Source organism: Diceros bicornis, chromosome 5 (assembly GCF_020826845.1).
Source record: "Diceros bicornis minor isolate mBicDic1 chromosome 5, mDicBic1.mat.cur, whole genome shotgun sequence".
In the NCBI taxonomy this organism is placed as follows: Eukaryota; Metazoa; Chordata; class Mammalia; order Perissodactyla; family Rhinocerotidae; genus Diceros; species Diceros bicornis.
Genome location: NC_080744.1, coordinates 40,335,320 through 40,354,197, shown reverse-complemented (window position 1 = coordinate 40,354,197; position 18,878 = coordinate 40,335,320). Strand labels below are relative to the sequence as shown.

The following is an 18,878-nucleotide window of genomic DNA, read 5'->3' as shown; positions in this document are numbered from 1 at the left end:
GAAAATTTTACTTCAGAAATGTGTTTTTAAGCTCACTATAGGGTTGAGAAATGTAATTCAGTTATGATTCCTATGACTTTGGCAACTTATAAGTTTTTCTCTTTTTTTCCCCAGTGTTCTGCAGTTTCATGATGATATACAATGATATGGATATATTTTCATCTAGCATGCCAGGCTGTGTCTTTTATTGAAACTCGTGATCTGAAGGTTTTTCTTGGAAAGTTTTCTTGAATTACTTTGTTGGTGGTTTCCACCCCTCTATTTTCTCTGTCTTCTCTTCTGGAATACCTCTTATGCAGATATTGGGCTTTTTGGAGTGGTCCCCTAATTCTTTATCTTTTCTCTCCTAGTTTTGCATATATTCATACATTTTTATAATAGGTAAGTACATTTTTTAAGTAGATAGGGTGATGAAATTGTGCTCGTTTTTTTGATTCTAACCACAAAGCCTGATAGTTTTAAGTTGGCAATTGTGATAGAATAGAGAGTCTTGTTTAAATGATAGAATTCCCTGTGATGGTTCTCTAGAGTGGAGAGTTTGGAAACGTCCTTCTGCCTTTGGCTCCTGGTGAGCTACTTAGAACCTAAGAGATTGTTAGATGGGCATCCTCATGAAAGCCCATAGGAGCCTTTGTTCCTTAGACTCCTTGGCTGAATTATTTTTCCTAGAGACTTGGTTTAGAGGACATCCCTTTCTTCTTTTTTTATCACTGTCAAGTTAATTCAGTCAAGCTCCAAGCTCTTTGATGCATTCTAATCCAACTAATCTATTGATTTCTCTGTAATGCTTATTCTTTGTTCTTATAAACTATCATTTGATCTTACACTGTCTATATTAGTGTTGTAACAAGTTCATTTTTTTTCAACAAGATTGTAAATTCTTTGAGAACCTATGCCTTATATTCATCTCCCATGGTGTAGATATTTCATGAGTTGTTATTATTAGGGTGGTTTTGTTTTGTTTGTTCATTTTTGATGGGGAGTGGGTGAATATGAAGAGTAAATGATAGATGGGTAAGGAAGCTAAGACTGGTTTTGTTGTGTCCTTAGCAGCCTAGTAGTCCAGGTTTGCAGAATCTCAGGATTTGCTAATTTGTAATTGACCTGGAATTTGTTCTTTGAATTACAGGGCTGCTCATTAGTGGGTTTGGGATACTTTTAGCTCAGCTTTTCACTTTATTACTAAATGGCTTTTTTATTTAAAACGCAAAATGATTGATGCCCCTTTCTGATTGTTTTACTTTCCTCTTGCAGCAAGTCATGTAAAATTACTTGCCTTTTGTATTACAGTGTTACTTTTATTAATATTTAATGATGGGATGTAAACCACCACACCACTACCTGCCATAGTTTTAAGCTCTTGAATTGAAAGCAAGAGAGTAGTAGATGATCATCTGAAATTCTAAGAACAAAAAGATTCATTAGGTTATATGCATTTAGTTTAGCGTACAAAATATCTATTCCTTTAAAAAAAGATTTTGGGCAGTTAGAGAAGGGTTTATCACTACTTTCCATCAATGAATAGAAATCCTTTTTTCTATCACAGTTAAAATCTGTGTTCAATTAGCAAAGTGCTACTTTACCTATAATATCTATAGATATTATCTATCTATTTAAATTAAGTCTACTTCTTATTGTCTTTTTTGGGTGGAGAGATCACTGATTATTTCTCTTCTGCACTTGAGCTTGGTGACAGACCAGAAGCATTCCCTGTTGAGTTAGAGTGGTCAAAGATAGAAGATTAAAAAAAGTCCTGAGTGGTGGTATTTTGAGTGGCTAGTAAAGATCTGCTTTGTACGTTCAGGATTCCTTTTGTCTTTTAGAGGATTTCTTCACTGTAAGAGACACAAAAGCAGAAAGTTAAAATTGGTTTGTTGATATATTTGCATCCTGTATTTTCTTGTGGTCAACAATCTATGACTCCTAGTGATTAGTGCTACCTTGTTGACTCCTCTTCTTTCTCTACTTCCATCTGTGCATCAGACTCTATTGCCCTTATTTGTCTCTAGGGAACTCTTATTTTAATAGTCTTGTTTATTCCACCCCCCCCACAGGGCCTTGCTAGGTGACTAACTTGCTAATATCTGAAAATCTTATCCTGAGTATTAATTGGTTGATATTGGCTCCTACAGAGATATTTGGATTTTAACAGTTGTATTTTATTTGAGGAAATGAGGTTGAGGAAAATACTGTGAGCAAAAAACAAAGTAGAACATTTGAGGGGGAGCATAAAAAAAGAAACAGACCTCATCATAGTATGTAAGTCATGTTGAAGAACTGAAGGAAATGAGGTTTGATAAGTAATGTAGAATGAATCTTGAATTCTAGGCTCACCATTGTAATCTTATTTCTCCAGGCATTATTGTTTAAGGTTTCTTGAGTAGGCAAATGACATGATAAAAACAGCGTTTTAGGGAGATTATCCTATGAATACTGTATGGACAGTGACAATATGGGACATGTTTGGCCTGGTCCAGTGAAGTCCAGTCAGATTTGACAGAATGGATGGGGTCAGGGAGAGGCACATGCTAGGGGTGAACCTGGTCAATAGGCAATAGGGGGTAGTCCATTAGAGCAGTCAACATCGGGGGAGTCCAGTAGGATGTTTATAAGAGATAGATGAAACATAGGACAAGACAAGCTGATGCTTGTCATTCTAAAGTGGACATTTGATCCTGTGGAGGCGGGGAGGGGGCAGTAGAGTGGAGAAGAAGGGGCAAATGGCCTTAGCCCTAGAAAGTCCACCATACTAGATAGTTTATGAATCCTTATTTTCATTCTCTCTTCCTTCCTTCTTTCCTTCTTAGGCACCTCGTAAACTTGAACCACTGTGCTAAGTGCTAGCGATATAAACAAGGCGTGGTCTTTGTCCAGGGGGGCTCACAATCAAGCCAGGCTATTGCAGAGAGAATGAATAATGACATTGTAGAATGATAATTTTATAAGAAAATGTATAAAATATATAAAAAAGAAATGTATAAAAAGATCCATAGGAGCATTGAGAAGGGAACAAAAGGGAAACTAGGCAGAAGCCCAGTTCTCAGAACCAAGAAGTTACATCAGAACAAGACTAGCAGCAAGGGTGAATGTATGATGACATCCAGATAATTGTGATGGATAGAACTGCATAAATGTTTCCTGCTGGGCCTAAGGGAGCGGGTGAGTTAGGCTTGAGTCATTAGTGCGAGTTAAGTGACACCAGTAACATGGAGAGGAAGGGTATGGTGGCAGGGAACCAATGAGGGCAAGTATTTGGAGAACACAGAGGCAAAGCATTCCAGTTAAATGCTCTATAAGATATTAGTGTCTCAAGCCAAGGTAGTCAGTCACAGGAGTGGACAGAGAGGGGATGAGCAAAGGATAAGAACTGGCAATTCACAAAAAAGGAAACCTAAACAATCAATAGACAGATGAAAAGATGCTGAGCCTCGCTTGTAGTTAGAGAAATGCAAATTATAGCAAGACACCATTTCATGCCCAACAGATCAGCAAAAATAAAAAAGTCTGATAATACCAAGTACTGGTGAGGATAGAGAAATGAGAAGTCCCTCATGTCCTAATAGTAGAAATATAAATTGGTACAACCACTTTGGAAAGCAGTTTGTACCTATCATATAATGATGATGCTAGCAGCAACTATTTATCATTCTTTCTGTTCCAGGCATTGTTTTGTGTGTTTTAAAAAATATTGTTTGATTTAATTCTTACCGTAAATTTTCCCTCATTTTGTAGTTGAGTAAATGGAGTCTAAGAGAGGTTAAATAATCTGTCCATGGTCATAAAAGTGGTAAATACAAGAGCAGGATTTTAGCTTAGATCTGTCTCATACCACAACTCGTGCTCATAATCACCAAGCTTTAATGATAGTAATAGGGAACATATATTGAACACTTACTAGGTACCAGGCAGTATATTAAGTAATTAGGCCTACCTTAGCTGATTTCACTTGGACAATAACCCTTTGAAGTAAGTGCTATTGTTACTCCTCTTGTGGCTTGTAGAGATTAAGTAGTAAACTAGCAAGTGAAAAAAACTAATATTTAACTTAAGCAGTCTTGAGCACATGTGCTTTTCCTCCACACCAAACTGGAAGAACTAGAGACAGGATAGACTTTAGGTATATTTTGATCTGAATTCTGACTCTTTTTTTTTTTTCTCCCAGTTTTATTGAGATGTAATTGACACATAACTTTGTATTAGTTTAAGGTGTACAACATAATGATTTGATATATGTATATATTGTAAAAAGATTACCACAAGTTTAGTTAACATTCATTACCTCACATAGTTACGGTTTTTTTCTTGTGATGAAAACTTTTAAGATCTACTTTCTTAACTTTCAAATATACAATATGTTATTGTTAACTGTAGTCACCATGCTGTACATTACATCCCCTGGAATTATTTATTTTACAACTAGAAGTTTGTACCTTTTAACCATCTTCACCCACCTCCCCAATGCGTCATCCCCTGCTTCTGGCAACCACCAGTGTATTCTTTGTTTCTGTGAGTTTGGTTTTCTTAGATTCCACATATAAGTGAGATTATACGGTATTTGTCTTTCTCTGTCTGACTTATTTCACTTAGCATAATGCCATCAAGGTCCATCCATGTTGTTGCAAGTGACAAGATTTCCTTATTTTTTATGGCTGTATGATATTGTTGTGTATATACACACCACGTTTTCTTTATCCCTTCATCTGTTGATGGACACTTAGGTTGCTTCCATGTCTTGGCTATTGTAAATAATGCTTCATTGAACATGGGGGGGCAGATATCTCTTTGAGATAGTAATTTCACTTCCTTCAGGTATATACCCAGAAGTGGAATTGCTGGATCACGTGGTAGTTCTATTTTTAAGTTTTGGAGGAACCTCCATACTGTTTTCCATAGTGGCTGCACCAGTTTACATTCCTACCACTAGTGCGTAAACATTCCCTTTTCTTCACATCCTGCCAATACTTATTTCTTGTTTTTTTGATAATAGCTATTCTAACAGGTGTGAAGTGATATCTCATTATAGTTTTAATTTACATTTCTCTGATGGTTAGTGACGTTGAGCACCTTTTCATGTACCTGTTGACCATTTCATTATCTTCTATGGAAAAATGTCTATTCAGGTCCTCTGCCCATCTTTTAATCAGATTGTTGGTTTTTTTGCTGTTGAGTTGTATGAGTTCCTTATGTATTTTGGATATTAACTCCTTATCAGGTAGATGATTTGCAAATATTTTCTCACATTCAGTAGGTTGTCTTTTCATTTTGTTGATAGTTTCCTTTGCTGTGCAGAAGCTTTTTAATTTGATGTAGTCTCACTTGTTTATTTTTGCTTTTGTTGTGTTTTATTTTGGTGTCATATCCAAAAAAAATCCTTGCCAAGACCAGTGTCAAGTTGCTTACCCCCTATGTTTTCTTCTAGGAGTTTTATGGTTTCAGGTCTTAAGTTCAAGTCTTTAATACATTTTGAGTTGATTTTTGTGTATGGTATAAGATAGGGTCCAGTTTTCATTTCTTTTGCATGTGGCTGTCTATCTGACTCTCTTTTTTCCTATGATTATCTCTTCCGTATTGTGGACTTTATCTTCATGCTGGTTTCCTTCATGGTTTAGAGATGGTTGCTGATAGCCATTGGAAGGGAACTATATTCTTTCTCTTTGAAAATAACATCTCATAATTATACAAAAGTATTGGGTTTTGCTCTGATTAGACCATCCCTGAAACAGTTATTCTTGTCAGAGTAATGTCATGCATTGATTGTCTTAGGTCTTGAATACCTAGTTTTTCTTCCCATCACCAAACTGATCTCCATGACAAAAGAGAAATTTCTAAATTACTCTGATTGGCTTAGAGCAATTAATGCCCAGCCTTGGGCCTGGGAGTGGATCAAGCCCATTGAGACAGTAGATACATGTTTGAGGAAGATCATTCCCCAAGGGAAATTTAGGTGCTGTTAGTAAGGGGAAATGAACACTGGATAGTTAATCAAGAAAATGCTTTATAAATATATTATCTCATTTAATTTTCAAAATAGCTCTGCTGAGGAAACTGAGACTTGTTCAAGGTCGCATAATTAAGCAGCAGAATTGAGCTTTAATTCTAAGCCAGTGCTTTTTGTCCGTCCATCAGTCTTGTGTCTTCTTCAAAGAAAAATAATATGTTGTCCTTCATGGTATATGGCATTAATGACCCTACTTTCTAAGATTCCAAAGTGATTTTCTGCAGATTCCTTAATTAAACTTAATCATCACAAGATACCAGAAGTTATGGGGTGTAGCTTAAGCAGTGCTTAGAAGGAAATTTATAACAGTAAAACCTGTATTAAGAAGCCAGAAGGATCTCCAGTAAATAAGCTAATCTTCCACCTTATGACACTAGAAAAAGAAGAGCAAATTAAACCTAAAACAAATGGAAGGAAGGAAATAATAAAGATTACAGTGGAAATTAGTGAAATAGAAAATAGAAAAACAATGGGGAAAAGCCACAAAACCAAAAATTGGTTCTTTGAAAAAAATGAACAAAATTGACAGACTTTTAGCTAGGCAGACCAAGAAAAAAAGAAGATTCAAATTACCAAAATCAGAAATGAAGGAAGGAACATTGCTACTGACCTTACAGAGATAGAAAGAATTATAATAAGAGAATACTACATGGTAATAAATTAAATAACTTACATAAAATGGACAAATTCCTAGAAAGACATAAACTATTGAAACTGACTCATGAAGAAATAGAAAATCTGAATAGATTTATGATAGGTGAAGAGATTGAATTAATAGTAATAAAAAATACCCACAATGGAAAGCCCGGGCCCAGATGTCTTCACTGGTGAATTCTACTAAACATTTAAAGAAAAATTAATACCAATTTTTCAGAAACTCTTCCAGAAAAATAGAAAAGGAGGGAACATTTCCAAATTCATTGTATGAGGCCAGTATTACTCTGATATCAAAACCAGGCAAAGACATTAGGAGAAAAGAAAACTACAAACCAATGTCTCTCATGAATATAGATGCAAAAATCCTCAGTAAAATACTAGCAAACAGATTCCAGACGCATATCAAAAGGATTATTCACCATGACTAAGTGCGATTTATCCCTAGAATTCCAGGTTGGTTCAAAATATGAAAACTAATATAATATATCATATCACTAGAATAAAAGACAAAAACAACATGATTATATCAGTAGACACAGACGATCCATTGAACAAAATCCAATACCCCTTCATAATAAAAGTACTCAACAATATGGGGCCAGCCCGGTGGCATAATGGTTAAGTTTGCATGCTTCACTTCTGTGGCCCAGAGTTTGTGGGTTCGGATCCCAGGTGTGGACCTACACACTGCTTGTCAAGCCACGCTGTGGTGGCATCCCACATACAAAAAAAAAAAATGGAGGAAGATTGGCATGGATGTTAGCTCGAGGCCCATCTACCGCACCAAAAAAGAAAAAAAGTCAACAAACTAAGAATGGAAAAGCACTTCTTCACCCTGATAAGGGGCATCTATTAAAAAAAGAAAAAAATCCACAGCTCATATGGTAAAAGACTGAACGCTTTTCCCTGAAGATAAGGAACAAGACAAGGATTTCTTCTCTTGCCACTTTTATTCAAGCCAAAAAAATGAAATAAAATGTACTCAAATTGGAACAAAGTATAACTGTCTCTATTTGCAGATAATATGATCTTGTATATAGAAAATCCTAGGGAATCCACTAAAAATTATTAGAACTAATAAGTTCAACAAGATAGCAGGATACAAGATCAATATACAAAAATCACTTGTATTACTAGATATTAACAATGAACAATCCAAAAATTAAATTAAGAGAATTCCATTTACAATAGCATCAAAAAGAATAAAATACTTAGGAATAAATTTAACAAAAGAAGTGCAGAACTTATACTCTGAAAATTATTAGAAGTGCAGAATTTATACTCTGAAAATTATTAAACTGTTGAAAAAATAAAGATCTAAATACATGGTAAGGTATCCCATGTTTGTAGATTGGAAGACTTAATATCATTAAGATAGTTGTATTCCTGAAATTGATCTACAGGTTGAACACAATCCCCATCAAAATTCCAGCTGGCTTTTTTATAGAAATGGACAAGCTGATTCTAAAATTAATATGGCATTGCAAGGGACCCCAAATAGCCAAAACAATCTTGAAAAAGAGCAAAGTTGGAGCACTCACACGTCCTAAATTCAGAACTTACTACAAAGCAACAGTAATCAAGCCATTGTGGTACTGGCATAAGGATAGTAATATATATCAATGGAATAGAATTGAAAGTCCAGAAATTAATTGTCACATTATGGTGAGTTGATTTTTGACAAGAGTGCCAAGACAATTCAATGGGGGAAAGACGTATTTTCAACAAATGGTGCTGGAACAACTGGATTGGATAAAGTAAAATAATAGAAAATACGTATATTGGTCTCTGCCCTGGTTCCTGGCACAGAGCTCCTAAAATCCATGTAATTTCCTAAGTGATGAGAGCACTAGGAGCATCTTTTGTTTCTAATATTTGGTCTTAGAGAATATTTGGTCAGGTTGCTGACACAGAGCTCCTAAATCCCTTGGAATTTCCTGGGTGATAGGAATGTGTTTTGTTCTAGTGAAGCAACTCTTGATAGGTTCCTGAATAGCTTCAGGATTGTGGCAAGTCACCAAAAAGACCAAGCCATGATTAGAAGTTTGGAACTTTCAGCCCCACCCCCTACCCTCCGGAAGTGTAGGGTCTGGAGATTGAGTTAATAATCAGTCATGCCTTACGTGATCAAGCCTCCATAAAAATTCCAAAAATATTTGGTTAGGAGAGCTTCTGAGTTGGTGAACACATGGAGGAGCTGGGAGAGTGGTGCACTCAGAGAGAGCATGGAAGCTCTGTGCCCCTTCCTACATACCTTGCCCTATGTATCACTAAATCTGGCTGTTCATCTGTATTCTTTATTCTATCCTTTGTAGTAAACTGGTAAATGTAAGTGTCTCCCTGAATTCTGTGAGCCATTCTAGCAAATTATCAAACCCAAGAAGGCAGTAATGGGAACCCCAGTTGATAGCTGGTTGGTCAGAAATCCAGGGCGTTTCGCATCTGAAGTAGGGGCGGTCTTGTGGGACTGAGTCCTTAACTTGTGGGGATCTGATGCTAACTCCAGGTAGATAGTGTCAGAACTGAATTGAATTATAGGATACCTGGCTAGTATCTATGAGGATAGCTGGATGTGTGGAAAGCCCACACATCTGGTGTCAGAAGTATTGTGAGTGTGGTAGTAGTGTGAGAGTAAAGGAGAAACACAGGAGGACTGTGTCTTTCCAACAAAGTTATACACGTGCAAAAAAATGAAGTTGGACCCTTACCTCACACTGTTTATGAAAATTTACTCAAAGTGGATCAAAAACCTAAACATATAAAACTCTTAGAAGAATACATAAGTGTAAGTCTTCATGGCCTTGAATTTGGCAATGGTTTCTTAGATATAACACCAAAACCACAAAGCAACAAAATTAAAAAATATATAAATTGGACTTCATCAGATTTAAAAATTTTTGTGCCTCAAAGACCACCATCAAGAAAGTGAATAGACAACCCACAAAATAGGAGAAAATATTTACAAATCATACATCTGATACAGGAGTTTATCTAGAATATATAAAGAACTCTTATAATTCAAGAGTAAAGAGACAACCCAGTTAAAAACTCAGTGAAGCATCTGAATAGACTGAATTTCTCCAAAGAAGATGCTCAACATCATTAGTCATTATGGAAATGTAATTAAAATTAAAAATTATAATGAGATACCACTTTACTCCCTCTAGGACGGCTACAATCAAAAAGATATAGATAATAACAAGAGTTGGTGAGAATGTGGAGAAATTAGAACCCTCATATGTTGCTGGTAGGAACATAAAATTGTGCAGCTCCTTTGGAAAACAGTCCAGCAGTCCCTATGGACTGCTTAAGATTAAACATGTTGTTACCATATGACCCAGCAATTCTACTTCCAGTTATATACCCAAGAGAAATGAAAATATATGTCCACATAAAAACTTACATGTGAATGTTTATAGCAGTATTATTCATAATAACCAAAAAGTAGAAACAACCCAAATGGACAATCACCTGATGAATGTCTAAACAAAATGTGGTATATCTATACAATGGACTGTTATTGACAATGCAAAGAAATGAGATAGTGATACATGTTACAACATGGATGAACTTTGAACACGTTATGCTAAGTGAAAGAAGCCAGTCACAAAAGCCCACTTATTCCATCTTATGATTCTATTTATATGAAATGTCCAGAATAGGGAAATCAATAGAGATAGAAAGTAGATTAGTAGTCTCATAGGGCGGGGAGAGTTGGGCAGGGGGAGGACGGGAAGTGACTACTACTGGGTATGGGTTTTGTGGCAGGGTGTGGCGTAGAGCTGATGAAAACGTTCTAATATTGATTGGTAGTGATGGTTGCACAACTTTGTGAATATACTAAAAACCATTGAATTTTATACTTTAAGTGAATGAATTTTGCTGTTATAAGACATAACATAACATAATGTTTTAATAAAGCCGTTATAAGAAACTTCTTCATTCACCTGTTCATTTAGTATGTGCCGTATGCAGAGCTGTTAAGCTCTACACCTCTGTTAAGCTCTACACCTAAATTTCTGACACAACTTGCATGTCCTATAGATAAATCAGTGCACAGTCCCCAAACTAGAAATCATTTTCCTCTCATACACCATAACTTTTGTCTAGATTTATATTAATACAGTTTACCTTGTCAACTTAGCTTAAGCTAAAAGTCTTCCTATACTTTCTTCATCTCTCCATAATCTGTCTATTCTGTCCCTTAAAGCTTAATTTGAAATCTTTCCTTTTCTTTAAATTCTCACTCCCAGTGTTTTAATTTGAACCTTCCTCATCTTTTACCTGGACTATTGTATTAACCTCCTCATTGATCTCCCTGCCTCTTCATCTCTTCCACAAATCAGCATCTAATAGTGAACAGCATTACCTTTCCAAAATACAGGCCAAATCATGTAGCTTTCATGCTTGAAAACCTTTGAACTACATCCCTTCCTCCCCTCCGCTGCCCATTATCTGATAATGAGTCAAATCTGAATTCTTTTATGCAGCATACAAGACTTCAGTGTCTTTTTCTTGTCTCAGCATGCTCCCCACCTCAGCCCACCTTCTAACCTTTATCCAGCCCTCTAGCCAATTAACTCTATTAATTATCTTTCATATATGTTTGGGTCTTTCAGACTTTGTGGGTGCCCTCTCTGAATCCTCATCTCATCTCATACGTTTAAAATCTAGTACTTTAACTCTCATGAAAAGCCTCATAAACAAAATTTTCAAATCTTCTGTGTATCCATAGCAATTTGTCTATAATATAGAGCTCATCATACTCTATTACAATTTTTTGTTCACATATCTGGGCTGTGAAGTCCTTGAGGGCATGGATCTTACTTAATTTATTTTGTATTCCTACTGCCTACTTCGGTGCTTGGTACATAGTAGGTCTTCTTGTCTGTGTTTTTTTAGTCTTTATTTCTCTCTTAGTTTTAATACTTATTGACAAGGTGTTATTTCATTTTAAAATATGTTTCAATTATTTCTGGCATAAAGGCTAAGAACAAAGACTCTAGAATCAAACTGCTCCATCATTTTCCAGCTGCGGAGTCTTGGACAAAGTACTTAATTTCACTGAGTCTCCATTTCAACATCTGAAAAGTAGGGAAAATAATAATATTTATGTTATTAAGTTGTGAGGATTAAGTGGATATAAAGCACTTAATATATTGCCTGGCACAATATGCTTGTATATTATGCATGTTTTATTAGCTATTATTATTTCTATTAATTTGTTCATTCACAAATGTTGACTGAGCATTTTACTATTTGCTAGGTACTGTGGTAGGTACCAGAACAAGATAGATATAGTCCCTGTATTCATGGAGTGATACCTCAGTTTGTACTAGTTACTACGGAAGTTATTTTAACGATTACTCTAAGTGGTGATGAACAGTTACTGTTCCAGTTTAATTTCTCCATGCTTCCAAAAATTTTTACACCTTTATTGAACTAACTTTATTAAGTAGTTTCATTAATTACGTAATCTGAAATATAGGAGTGGTAGTACGCTATGCCATAAAGTATGAGATAAGAGCTCATTAAGCTCTTACCTAAAGCAATGAAGAAGTATTGGTGAATCCTAGAAAATTTGCTTGTGACTTTGTATTTTGGTTACCCAATAAAGGATCTGCAGTTTATTTGATTTCTATCTTTCTTCTTTTTAAAAGCAGGGTGATTTTAGTATCATTAGATAAATAGTGTTTTGGTATAACTTATTATAAAGATTTTTTTTTTTTTTTTTGTGAGGAAGCTCGGCCCTGAGCCAACATCTGCCATTCCTCCTCTTTTTGCTGAGGAAGACCGGCCCTGGGCTAACATCCATGCCCATCCTCCTCCACTTTATATGGGATGCCGCCACAGCATGGCTTGACAAGTGGTGCCTCGGTGCACACCCGGAATCCGAACCAGCGAACCCCAGGCCGCCGTGCTGCGCACTTAACTGCTTGCGCCATGGGGCCGGCCCCCTATAAAGATAATTTTAAAAGAGCATTCCAAGAGAAGTTAAATCTAGTATGGCCTTTTGTTTTTAGATGGTTGAAATGTCTTTGGAGTAGAGATACTGCATTTAAATTGTCATGTAATAGGAAAGTGGAGTCTTGAAGAATGGATAATAAGAGGAAAATACTTTTTAAATGATTTTTTTATTGTTTCTCTGAAGCTGAGGAAAATAATAAGTTGCTGATTGACCATCATTTTATCCTTTCATTCTTACTACAATTTACTAGATGACACAGTTTTGCAAATTTATGTAAAATACACGTAAAGTGATGACCATGCATTGTACACATTGTGAATTATTGTTCCCATTGCACCTATTCTTGCTAGTTACAACCCTTTTCAACAAAAGCACAAAGAATGAGAGAACAATGTGATAACCCAGATGCCAAGGAGAAGTGTGGAATGATTAACTAAAATAAGTCTGGATTATATTTATATTTTGTCGGACAGTGGACAAATTCTTTTTGAATGTTGAGATATAGTTCTCATCTGTCTACCACATCTTGCCCTTCTAGCTCTTGGTCTGTGACTTCCTCACTTTATAGGCAAGCTCCTTCAAAGATTGCCCTCGTTGTCTCATATTCCATTTACTCTTTAACCCGTTATAGACTGGCTTCTGCCCCTTTCACTCTCTAGTGACTTCCTAATTTTTTATATTAATGAGCATGTCTCAGCCTTTCTATAGCATTTGTCATTGACTACTTCCACCTTAAAATGCTCTTCTCCTTTGGTTTCTATGATACCCCTTTCTCATAGTTTCCTCCTGCCTCTCAGGCTATTACTCTATTTCCTTTGTGGGTTCTTTTACTTCTGCTCTTGCTTTAAATTTTGCATTTTCTAGAATTCTGCTCTTAGATTTCTTTTCTTCTCATTCTTTTTTTTAAATTTATTTTTATTTTTTTTTTTGTGAGGAAGATCAGCCCTGAGCTAACATCTGCCAATCCTCCTCTTTTTTTTTTTTTTTTTTTTTTTTTGCTGAGGAAGACTGGCCCTGGGCTAACATCCGTGCCTATCTTCCTCCACTTTATATGGGATGCCACCACAGCATGGCTTGCCAAGTGTTGCATCGGCATGCGCCTGGGATCCAAACCGCTGAACCCCGGGCCGCTGCAACGGAGCACGCTCACTTAACCGCTTGCGCCACTGGGCCGGCCCGTCTTCTCATTCTTTATTCTTTCAACTTGGCAATCTTCCATCTATGTTTGTAGTCCCATCTACATTCCATGAACTAATGGTTCCCCAGTGTATTTCGGGAGCTCAGCTTTTTGTCTCACCACCAGGCTTGACATGACAGTTGTCTACTGAATTCAACTGGTTGTCCTCAAACTCAGTGTTCTAATATCCCTTAAAATCTATACAACCTACTATATTCTCTTCTTTTGGTACAGCTTTTCATTTAATTGTATCAATTTCTAGTCAAAAACTATGTCTTTAATATCTCTGATTTATCCTGTTTTTTCTATCTCTACTAAAATACTGAAAATTCAAACCCTTATTCTCTTTCGATATTGTAACTGTCCCCAGAGTGACCTTTCTGCCTCCACAATTGACCTCTCTGTTATCTATCCTCCTCATTGCCACCATAGTGATGTTCTAAAATGCAAGATTTTAGTATGTTTTTCCTTATCTTAAAAAATCTTTTAGATGCCTCTCACTACCCTAGTTTTCAAATATCCATCCATGGCCCATCTGCTTTTGGATCATTTAGAGAACTTTTGAAAAGCTTCTGTCCTGTATCTTCCCTTACAGATTCTAAATCAGTATAGAGTTTAGGAATCTGCAGTAAGTTTCCCAGATGATTTTGATAAGCAGCCAGGGTTGGAAAACATTGACACATACATGTAGTTCAGATTCCTTATAATGGAGTCTAAGACCCTTCAGGATCTAGTGCCTGCCTGCTTCTTCAGCACCATCTCATTCTGTCCTCCCTCCCTTCATTCACTGTGCTCCAGCCGGATGCCCTCTTCTGGCCCTGGAACCCACCAGGCTTGATCCTCTTTTAGGACCTTTGTTTGCTTGTGTTGAAACAGGGGCAGTTCCCTAGATTTCTACCTGTTCTACCTCTGCTTCCCTCTGCACCCTAGCCAGCACCTCCTTGGATTTCACCTATGGAACTCGGGTTGAAAACCACTGAGCTAATCCAAATCAATGAGGCCCAGAAAGATTAAGTGACTCACTGAAGTCATATAATAGTGAATGCAAACCGTATCTAAAATTTCAGGGTTTATATTCTTAACAGTTCTTATTTATTGCTTTTCTATGCTTTCATATGTATAATGTCTAGGCAGGTTGATCTGAAATGACTTCTTAATTCTTTCCTAAATAAATTATCATTCGTATATTTATTTATTCATTCAATAAAGGAGCAGTGTAGGATCTGGGGGGAGGTAGGTAGAAAATTTGAATAATACAGATTTCCTATTCTTAAGGTTCTTAAGACAGGTCCTTTATATTCAATCATAAAACACTATACAGAAAAACAAATTATTTTTTACAAGAGAAACCATAGTATAACCCTTTCCACTGTTTCCTTTCTTTCTTTCTTTGTTTTATCCAGGGAAAGACCATGTTTGTAGATTTATTGGCTGTGGAAGGAATGATCGATTCAACTATGTGGTCATGCAGTTGCAGGTAGGTTACTCTGAAAAGGTATCTTAAAATCTTTCAGTTTTGATCAAAGTACCTAATTACAGTGGATATGAATAAAAATAACATTCTTTAGTATCATCTCAGAAGTTTTTAGATGAAACTTTATTTAAAGAGACTTGATACAGATTTTTCCAAAGATGGCAGGGTTTCCTTGTCAGCTAATTTAGTTGATCCTTATCTTCATTAATTGTCATCATTGCAAAATTTTTAATCCCCACATGGATTGGTGGATGTGATATGAGTCTGCCCTGTCCCTGTCCCTTCCCCTTCCAGCCTTCATTACTTTAAGGACTCTAGTTTTCCATTATACGCTTGAGTGCCAACCTTGACTATGTGAAAATTTAAGTATTCCTTGAGATAGAGGACAAATACCAATCCTCTTTCTCTTTTCATTATTAACATAGCCCTGTTCCCTATCCTTTAGATGGAGAGTGGAGTTGGGTTGGGGCAGCAGAGGAAAGAAATTCAGAAAGAAAATATTGGAGTAACAACTGCAGCAGAGAGAAGAGGGACACCTTTCCATTCTCTCTACACCACCTCTGCCCCTGAGCGCACACACACAGCTCTGAACTGTAGTCACCCTCAGAGAGTGGAAGCCATGGTTCGCCTTGCTGCCTAACTTAGAGTTGTCAGGGTTTCCTTTCATCTTTAGCAAAATTTGTTTGGGGCATTGGTTCTTTTATTTTCTTTCAACTTAACTACATAGCAGTGATTTCAGAGACATAGATCGTGGCCTGAATGCTTCCTTTTCTCATCAGAAGGCTTTTCTTGTTTCTCTCAGCTGTCCTTCAGCATTTGGTTTAGATCTGAAGATATTAATCTCTCTGTAGACTATAGCCTTCAGTCTTTGAGTCCTGTGATTCAGTATCTCTTGAGCCAGCATAGTTTTATTTCTTGAAGCAGCTCTCCCTGTACCTTTTTAGGTCATTAATATGGACCCTGTCTCTCTCACTTTGGCTAATAATAAAACTTTTTGTATGATATTTTATAGTTTTCTTCTAGATGTATCATACATCTTATTTGATCCTCACCATATCCCCAGGGAGAGGACAGGATAGGTTTTATCCTCATTTTACAAATAAGGAGGCTGAAGCTCAAGGAGGTTTGTGGTTTGCCTGGGACTGACTAATTTGATAGGTATTAGGGCTGGGTGGAAGCCTGAGGCCAGTATTCTTGGCACAATTAGAGAGAACTCTTCACTTTTGTCTTTAGGTTGCTACTGACTGGAGAATATGGACAGGAGCTTTTTTAATCTGCAGAGTCTCTCTCAGTCTTAGCACATACTGTACTCATTTTAATTTTATTTGCACTTATTTTTGTTTTATTTGCAACTACCTAAATCTCACTTTCTGGAAACGGGGAGGCTCTTGGTCTGGGAAAACTAAGGAAACTGGTGTATATCAGATAAGATGGCCGTTGTGGCCTTTGGCAGGCTCCTATGGCCTCATCTAAGAACCTTTCCATTTGACTTGCATGCTGTATTTTTTCCTGTCAATAGAAAATTAACCCACCATTACCCACCCCCATCCCTACGGTTATGGTTGACTTGATTTGGAACAAGGCTAAAGCTAGTATAACTGCTGGAGGGTACTGTCTCTTATTTGACATATTGAAGATAACTACTAGATTTCCCCCATATATTTTGATAAAGTTTACATGCTCATTCCTAATTTCTTCTAAAAACCCTAAATTCATTATTCTTAACTTTACTCTTTTTCTCCTGATGATTCAATTACATAATATCTGCCTTAAACATTTTAGGGAATAATCCTATCTCTGTGGTAGAAATTCCAGCTGTTTACCATTAAAATGGGTCTTAAAATCTTAAAGGATTCAAGCAGTTGTACATATTTCTTTTCTCATTTCTGCCAGTAAGACCTTGCTCAGGTCTCATTTAATATCCTGTTATCACTGAGGCTTTATGTGAGCATCCTTAGTATAGCCAGAGGATGATGTTTTGTGATAAGCATATCACCTTAGGGAGAGGCAAAAAAATATTTTGATTCCTGTAACCTGTACAGTTGTAGATCTAAATAGCCTAACATCAGAGCTGCCATACTTTTTTTAACTTTTTATTATGCAAAAAATAAAACATACACAAAAGTAGAATAGTATAATGAACATCCATGTAGTCATCACCTGGCTTCAATAGTTATCAGTGTATGGCCAGTCTTATTCCAAGTGTATTCTCCCTCTCCTCTCTCTCCCCAGATTATTTCAAATCAAATCCAAGGCGTATTTTATCTGTAAATATGTTGGTATATATTTCTAAGAGTCAAGGATTTTTTTTTCCTCTTAAGCACAATACACAATAATTCCTTAATAGTAGCATCACATATCAAACCAATCTTCAGATTTCCTTGGTGATATCTCTCTCTTTTATTTTTTTATATTTGGTTTATTTGAATCTGGTTCCAGACAGGGTTCAGACATTTGATGGATGTATCCCCCTCAGTTTCCTCATCTGTAAAACGGGAAATAACAACTCCTGTTTAGAGTGCTGTGTGAATTAAATGTGATCATGAATATAATACATCTGGCGTAGGCTAGATACATTCATTGTATATAGCTTTTATCTACTGCTATAAGTAATTGAGTGTTTGTTTCATGTCATTTTTGTTCATAATAACAATAATTAGCATTTATTGAGTACCTATTGTGTGCCAGACATTATTCTAAACACTCTACATGGATCTTGTTTAATCCTTACAAAACACTGTGAGATAGGTATTTTGGCTCCATTTTATAAGGAAACTGTGACACAGAAAAGTTAAGTAGTTTGGGCCGTCCCCGTGGCTTAGCGGTTTAAGTGCACGTGCTCCGCTGCTGGCGGCCCGGGTTCGGATCCCGGGCATGCACTGACACACCGCTTCTCCAGCCATGCTGAGGCCGCGTCCCACATACAGCAACTAGAAGGATGTGCAGCTATGACATACAACTATCTACTGGGGCTTTGAGGGGAAAAAAAATAAATAAATTAAATTAAAAAAAAAAAAAAGAAAAGTTAAGTAGTTTGTATGGGAATATATGTTGAGACAGTAATGAGGAATTACTGCTCTGGGTGTACATGTTTTATATCTTTTTAAATAATCAAGACTATATTTTGTTATGACATCAGAGACGAAGGGAAACATGATGGTTCAGAAACATAATATGTTCAGAAACGTTGGTTATTCTTATATTTGTCTGAAACATTCATGCATTATTTTAAGAGAATCTCTACTCTTGAGTGAGAGGATCATGATTTGGGTAAAATCCTTGCTGTTTCAGTTAAAACATTTTTTAATGGTAAATGAATAATTTCCCTTAAAACCTTATAATTTTTATATAAATGAATAATTACTCTTAAAATGTAGTTTTTGTACCATATTTAGAAGTTTTTATTTGGTTTCCACAGGGTCGAAATCTGGCGGATCTACGCCGTAGCCAGTCTCGGGGCACATTCACCATTAGCACTACTCTTCGGTTGGGTAGACAGATTCTGGAGTCTATTGAGAGCATCCATTCTGTGGGATTCTTGCATCGAGACATCAAACCGGTAGGGAGCCTTTTCTAGCCAGACCACAGAATGAGCTTGCTTGGT

General features: G+C 36.5%; 1 protein-coding gene across 6 annotated transcripts in view; it reads left to right on the top strand.

The window, feature by feature from the left end:
- TTBK2 (tau tubulin kinase 2) overlaps window positions 1–18,878 on the top strand; it is a 127,967-nt gene that overhangs the window by 55,327 nt on the left and 53,762 nt on the right. For 5 of the 6 annotated variants that reach the window (XM_058541375.1, XM_058541374.1, XM_058541373.1 and 2 more), the window contains 2 exons: window positions 15,204–15,277; window positions 18,693–18,833. The exons of the other annotated variant lie outside the window; for it this stretch is intronic. In XM_058541375.1, coding sequence (XP_058397358.1) covers window positions 15,204–15,277; window positions 18,693–18,833 — 215 coding nt within the window. The remainder of the gene's footprint in view (window positions 1–15,203; window positions 15,278–18,692; window positions 18,834–18,878) is intronic. 6 annotated transcript variants of the gene reach the window in all.